Source organism: Arachis duranensis, chromosome 5 (genome assembly GCF_000817695.3).
Source record: "Arachis duranensis cultivar V14167 chromosome 5, aradu.V14167.gnm2.J7QH, whole genome shotgun sequence".
NCBI classification, from domain to species: Eukaryota; Viridiplantae; Streptophyta; class Magnoliopsida; order Fabales; family Fabaceae; genus Arachis; species Arachis duranensis.
The window spans coordinates 20,304,883-20,312,264 of NC_029776.3; the positions used below are offsets into that span (position 1 = coordinate 20,304,883).

At 37.2% G+C, this 7,382-nt stretch overlaps 1 protein-coding gene across 1 annotated transcript; it reads right to left on the minus strand.

The window, feature by feature from the left end:
• Positions 1-4,673: 4,673 nt before the first annotated feature.
• On the minus strand, positions 4,674-5,471 carry LOC107488604 (pentatricopeptide repeat-containing protein At2g15690, mitochondrial-like). Its single transcript, XM_016109362.3, has one exon. The coding sequence runs from the start codon at positions 5,469-5,471 to the stop codon at positions 4,674-4,676; it is 798 nt and encodes a 265-aa protein (XP_015964848.1).
• Between the last annotated feature and the right edge of the window lie 1,911 nt (positions 5,472-7,382).

The window sequence follows — 7,382 nt, forward strand, 5'->3', positions numbered from 1 at the left end:
AGAGGGTCTCTCAAAATATGAGGAGATGGCGCACGATTTTAATTTAGGACAAATTTACCATAGGATTTACTGGCGGATAAATCCGACCGTAATGCATTGCGCGTGACCAAAACGTAGTATTCCATTAGTTGAGTTTTACTGGCGGATAAATCCACTGATAATTTCAACAATAATGATCGTGCCGATTTTTTCTCTCCAAATATCAGTGAATTTACCATTCGACGAATTTATTTCCAAATCTAAAGGTAAATCTGCTGCTAAATCTGACAGTATTCAGTGTTTTTCTTGTAGCGCCACTCGGTCCGATGTCACCATCAGAGCATAACCAGTGTGCGGTTTGCCGATAAGGGGTCGCAGGTGAGGCAAATGCCTTGCAAACACGTCTATGGCAGGGGGCAGTGGCGACGATGGTTCAAGGTCTGGCAGTGGTAGTGGCAACAGTGGTGACACGCTTGGCAGTGGTGATGAAAGTTACCGGCGGAGGCGCGGCAACGTCCATACGCGTCAACATCCATGTGATAGCAACCATGGCATCTGATGATGGTAATGGGCGCGGAGCATGAGGCTTGGTCTTGACTCTTTGTAGCGAGTGACTAAAGGTCATCTTTGGTGACAATGGTGTCTTGGTCTGCAAATTTGATGGGGAAGAAGAGGTTGGTGGGTCTCAGGATGGGTTGGGTTTCATACGGGTTTTGATTGTGGTCGGTCAGTTCTATGGCAATATCGAACCATAGCTGAGCTCTTGCGCTCGTCCTCTTTGGTTTTCCCATTGATGAAATTGAAGAACTTCAACGTCGAGGACTCGTAGGTCTCATCGATCATGGTCATGGTGGTGCCGTTGCCATCATCGATGCTACTGCTTCCAGTTTCCTCCATTGCCATTACTCCCATGTCCAATTTATTTGAACACAACCTCGAATTGAGGTGAAAGAGGGTTTTTCTTTCCTCTGAGTTTAGGTGTCTCTAGCTTAGATAAACAGAGAGAAAACAGAGAGCGGGTGTGTTTGTTTTTTTGCTTGCTATCGAAGAAGGAGGGAGAGGGAGAAACGGTGACTTTCACTCTGCCACCTCAACGATGCGTTTTGTGCGCTATACCCTTAAACGGCGTCGTGTTGGTGGTAAGGATAGGGACCAATTTGTTCATCTGAACCTTAATAACATTTCTTCCTCTCTTTCATTCTTTCATCCCCTCTTCCTTCCTCCATCTTCTTCTGCTTCTAACTATATCCTCTTCCCTCAATCACTCCTCCCTCTACCACCACCGTTGTTGCCACTCCTCAAGATCTATCGCCCACCATTAAAACTGTCATCGCATCGTTGTGCTGTTGCAGAGCCATCATCATCCACCTCTTGCAACCTAGCATTGCAAATCGTGTCGCCCTACCATCGCTGTCACGGGTCTCATGGTGGTGATGGGTCTCATTGCTTCACAGCCACGGTCTCACGATTTTTTCACCATAAATTTTCAAATCTATTCCAACTCTTTCTGTTTTCTTTTATTTTTGTTAGATCTGCATTTTCTTCAACTCTCATTACATCCTTCTCATCTTTATTTTTGTTTATTTTTTTTATTGTGGATTAGTGTTTGATTTTTAAAAGATAATTACTAAATTTTTTTTACTCTATTTCATTATTTAATTTAAATTATTGACATAATGATTAAATTTTGTTGATGATATTAATTTGGACTAAAGTTGAAAAATTAACATTAATGGTGGAAATAACAATACTGGCAGTAGTGGTCATGTTTAAGATAAAATAGACATTTAAATTACAGAATTTGTGTCTTGTATAACATCACCAAATATAATAAAAAAATTTGTGTACATCTGTGTTTATATCTACTTGTGTATTTATGTTTGTGTCTCTGTATCTAAAGAATACCAACCAAACACAGTTTAACGTAAAAAAAAATATTAGAAATTGTTCTAGTGTTAATCTTTTTGAAGGACTAAAATGTTGTTTTTAAAATTTTCAAAGACTGATTTGAATAATCACTCTAAATAATATTAGCCATAATCAATAACTGAAATTTATTTCTTTTAGAGATATTCTCCACATCCAAGCAATTTTGACATCCAATCTCATCCAAGAAATTTTAGGTACGCGCTTTTTCTGTTTTTCTTCTTTCCTACGCTTCTTCTCTCTTTTTCCCGTGCTTCTCACGCTCATTTATGCACGAAGCGTCTTCTTCTTCCTCGCCTTCTTCTTCGCGTTCCTCCTTTTCCTCATTCTCCTCCTTCTTTTTCTCGTTCCTTCTTCTTTACGCATTTTCTCCTTATCGTCATTCTTTTAGGTAGCGTTTGTTTTCGGGGGTAGGACACGGAGACATGGACAACACTTGTTTAAAAAGTGTTTGGAAGCAGAGACATGGACAGTAAACATATTGTCTCTGAGACAGTTTTTTATACTTTTGTGTCCACTCTTTCACGAAGGACAATGATGGACACGGGATTTGGAAGAGTGGACACGGATAATTTTATAAATTTTGTTTTCCTTTTTTTCCACTCTTACCCCTTCTTATTTTTCCTATTGCGTTGTTCAGAGATACTTTTTATTGGGGGTAGATAATTCTTTTCTTTTTATCGTTTTACTTCAATACCATTTTAACCTTATATTATATTATTTGATTTGTAATAAAAATAATAACAAAAATAATTAATCTTGGCAAAAACTAATTGTTTTTCATGTAAAAATGAATTTTTTTAAATTAATTTTTTATTTAAAATTAATTTGACTTATTAACTTAAACAAAATTTTTTATTAATCAAACTCAAATTTATTTTTTTTGTTAATCTTAACCATATGTATTCCTACATATTAATAATAAATTTTAAAATAAAATAATTATATTTATAAATTTTATTTTAATATAAATACTAATATATTTTTTATTAAAATTTTTTTCCTTTTCAAATATTTTTTTTTCAAGTTCCGTCTATACTCCTACGTACTCTCATTTTTTATTAAATTAATTTGTATTGATGTAAAAAATTTAGAATCACAGGGCTATTTTAGTCATTTCATATAATATTTTAGTCTTGTCCATGTGTATCCAAATATAATACTAGACATTACATTAGTGTCTTATCCATCGTATCCAAACACAAGACACAATACACAAAAGATAATTTTTAGTGTCTTCGTCCTATTGTCTCCGTTTCAGTGTCATATTCTGTCCTGTCTCAAAAAACAAACGCAGCCTTATTGTTATTGCTACTGTATTTTTCTGTCTTTCTCTCATTCTCTACCTGGTGAAGAAGCAATAGAAAGTGAGGAGGAAGAGTTTTGAATTGTGCAGAACAGAAATGAACCGAACATATTATTATGGTAAAACAATTGTATAGTACTAAATGAATGGAATATTATCCATTATATAAATTCAAATTCGAATAGCTTTCTGCATAATGAACTGAACACGTACTCATAGTGAAACAATTATATAGTACTGAGTGAACGAAACATAATCCATTATATAAAATCAAATTCGAACAGCTTTCTGCATAATGAACCGAAACACGTACTCATGGTAAAATAATTGTATAGTACTGAGCGAACAAAACATAATCCATTATATAAAATCAAATTTGAACAGCTTTTTGCATAATGAACTGAACACGTACTCATGGTGAAATAATTGTATAGTACTAACTGAACGAAACATAATCTATTATATAAAATCAAATTCGAAACACCTCTGTCTATAATTTAGAGATTATCAATTCAATTCAATTCAATTTAGAAATTGCATTCCATTCAATTCGATTGAGAAAATAATCCATTAGCAAAATTTTGGTGTTATTTGTGATGACGATAACGAAAGAGAAGGAGGATGGGGAGAAACAGAAGAAGAATCTGCGTGCGTAAAGGAGGAGGAGGACATAGGGATGACAAATACCCGCCCGGCATATATATAATATATATAATTTTAATATATAATATATGTAAAATAATTAGTAAATGATTAATAATATTGTATCATATTTAAATTTTTACTTTAATTTATGTTATGTATGTGATGATGGTTATATAAATTTTAAAATTTAATTTATTTATTGAATTTTAATAATTATAGGGGCGAGTAGGAGCGGGACGGGTTAAGGTTCAACATTTTACTACTCGCGAGTAGAAGCGGGATGGGTTCTATGCGAGTTGTTGTATGGCAGGACGGGGTCAGGTAGAGCAAAAATCTGCCCCTACTTACCCCGTTGCCACCCCTAAAAGGAGGTATACTGAATTTAAAAAAAAAAAAGAGAAGATGAGGAATAAATAACCATTTATACCCATGAGAGATGAAAACGCTGACATTTGTACCCATGAAAGCTTGAAACTAATCTTGTACCTATGATAGATACTGTCCGTGTGACAAAAGTGCCCTGACTTGGATCTGAGCTTGGTTCGTGGGTTTCCGAACCTACGTGGCACTCCCAAACCCCCCTCCAATCTGAGCTAACCATTCACCATCATCATCTTCATCTTCTTCACCATCATCCCCATCCATCACTGTCTCTTCCCAGCCACTATAACCTCCATCACCATCACCTCAGCACCGCCACAGCCACCTCCCTTCACCACAACCTCCGGCGACAACCCACACTGCCGCGCCCCTTTCTCTTCTTCTTCCCCTCTTCTCACCTCTGCTGAGCCCAGAAACCACAGCTCCAGCTCCTCCTCTAGCCACTCAAACCCTTCAATTTCTCATCAGCCTCTTTATATGGAACGGCACACCGATTCTCGGCCACTCTATTCTTCTCCTCTAGCATGTTAATTGCAGACTGTTTCTTCCTTGGAGGTGTTGGAAGCTTATCAGCAATGGCCTTTGAAGGATTTAGACATGCCAACAACTCCTCCACACGATCCTCAAGATCCATATCTTCATGAATCCTAGCAAAATTTCGAAGAGCCTCCCAAATGTTATCTTTAGGCTGAAATGGCTTACTCTCAATGAACTCCTCAGCTTCATTCAACTGACTGGTATTACCCAGAATGTTAATGACCTCCATGTAATGCTCCATGGTGGGAACAATTCCATACTCCTTCATTAATTCAAAGTGCAATAATCCTTCCTCTACAGCTTCTTCCCTTGCACACGCAGCCAAAACCAATGCAAAAGTTTCACTCTCAGGCCGTATCCCTGCCTCCTTCATCTCCTGAAAAACTAACAAAGCATCATCACCAGCTCTATTTTCAGTGTATCCAATGATCATCAAGTGCCAAGAACTCATGTTTCTCTCTGGCATTCGATCAAACACCTTGCGTGCAATATTCATGTTACCACATTTTCCATACATTCCAATTAACCTATTGTTCAATTCAACCTCCCCTCGAAACCTCGATCTTCTCAAGAACTCATGAACCCTTTTCCTATACTCAAGCGACCTCGTACCCTCGCACAAATTCAACATGGCGAGAAAAACACCATAATCAGCAATAGAACCTCTGTTTTCCCCTATTTCTTCCATCCCCTGCATTTTTTCCTGAGTTTTGTTTCTTTGCTTTTAGTTCATTTTGCTTAATTTGGTTAGTTAGAAATGCATGTTAGTGGATTTAGGTTTGTTTTGATTTATGCTGGTGTTTGAAAATTTTGCTGTTTTGATGGAGAGGAGGAGCTAGCGCTGTGGTTTCTGGGCTCAAGCGGAGGTGAGAAGAGGGGAAGAAGAAGAGAAAGGGGCGCGGCGGTGTGGGTTGTTGCCGGAGGTTGTGGTGAAGGGAGGCGGCTGTGGTGGTGCTGAGGTGATGGTGGAGGTGGCTGTGGCGGTGCTGAGGTGATGATGATGGAGGTTATGGAGGTTATGGTGATGGTAATGGTGAAGAAGATGAAGATGAAGATGATGAAAATGGTTGGCTCAGATTTGGGGGGGGGGGGTTGGGAGTGCCACGTAGGTTCGGAAACCCACGAATCAAGCTCAGATCCAAGCTAGGGCGCTTTTGTCACACGGACAACATCTATCATGGGTACAAGATTAGTTTCGAGCTTTCATGGGTACAAATGTCAGCATTTTCATCTCTCATGGGTACAAATGGTAATTTATTCAGAAGATGAGATATGCTTGTATTTGAAAGAAAAAGAAAAAGTACACACAGAAGAGGAGAAGAAAAAAAAGTGCATAATAACATTTTTTTAAAGAGAATAATTTTTGTAAGCATAATACCCACAACTTACTTGGCCCTAAGATCACTCACTCATATAAATGACGCTATCATATTTTCATCTTCAAACTCACTAATAGTCATAAAACAAAGATTTTGGCTATTTAAATAAGTAACTTCTTGTAATTTCTAGCACATCTTGAAAATTCTTTATTAAGCTTAGTCATCAATCTTGAAGCTTCCAATGTACTTCATGATTCTTCTAGTATGGAGGTGATGAGTGCAACTTCCATTCAATTCCAATTCAATTTGATTTTGAACTTCTTCAATGTTCTAGTATGTTGTAGTTGTACTACTTTTTTGAATATTATTGATTTAATTTTCTAACATTGCCTCGCTTAAATCAAGCTTGTAGAGTTTATCATTTGAAGCATCTTTTTCAACTTGCAAAATAACTCGGTCTTCAATGCCTTCATAGATATATCTACAACTTGTTCTTCAGTTGGACAGTACTCGATCACAACTTCTTTCTCATTTACCAACTCTCTGATTTTATGAACCCGAATATCAATATGCTTCGATCTTCCATGGAATACTTGATTTTTGCAAAGTGCAATAGCTGACTTGTTATCGCAAAATATTGTTGTTGGAGTATTTTGTTTCTCGTTCAATTCCTCAAGAATTCTTCTTAGCCAAACTGCTTGTGTTGCACAACTTGTTGCTGCTATATATTCTGCTTCTGCTGTAGAGAGAGCCACTACTGGTTGTTTCTTTGAAGACCAAGAAATTGCACCAGAACCAAGATGAAATACGAACCCTGAAGTACTTTTTAAGATGAAATGCGAACCCTGAAGTACTTTTTCTTGTTTCTATATCTCCAGCCCAATCACTATCAGTGTAACCGACAAGATTCACTTCAGTAGTATTTTCATAATAAATACCATCATTTAAAGTATCTTTGATATATCGAAGAATCCGTTTTGCCGCTTGCAAATGGTTGGTACAAGGTTCCTCCATGAATCTGCTAAGCAAACCAACTCCAAACACAATATCTGGTCTAGTCGCAGTCAAGTACCTTAGACTTCCAATCAAGCTTTTGTAGTATGTGGGATTTACTGCTTCTCCTTTATATTCTCTCAGCAATTTGAACTTCTCTTCGACTGGAGTAGAAACTGGCTTTGAATGTTCCATTTGAAAATTTTTCAAAATATCATTTGCATATTTCTTCTGAGAAATGTAAATTCCATCATCTCTTTGAACTACTTCAATGCCAAGAAAGTAAGACATCAAGT

Excerpts from the sequence above, each read along its gene's own strand:
- LOC107488604 (XM_016109362.3), bottom strand. The coding sequence starts at position 5,471 with ATGCAGGGGATGGAAGAAATAGGGGAAAACAGAGGTTCTATTGCTGAT.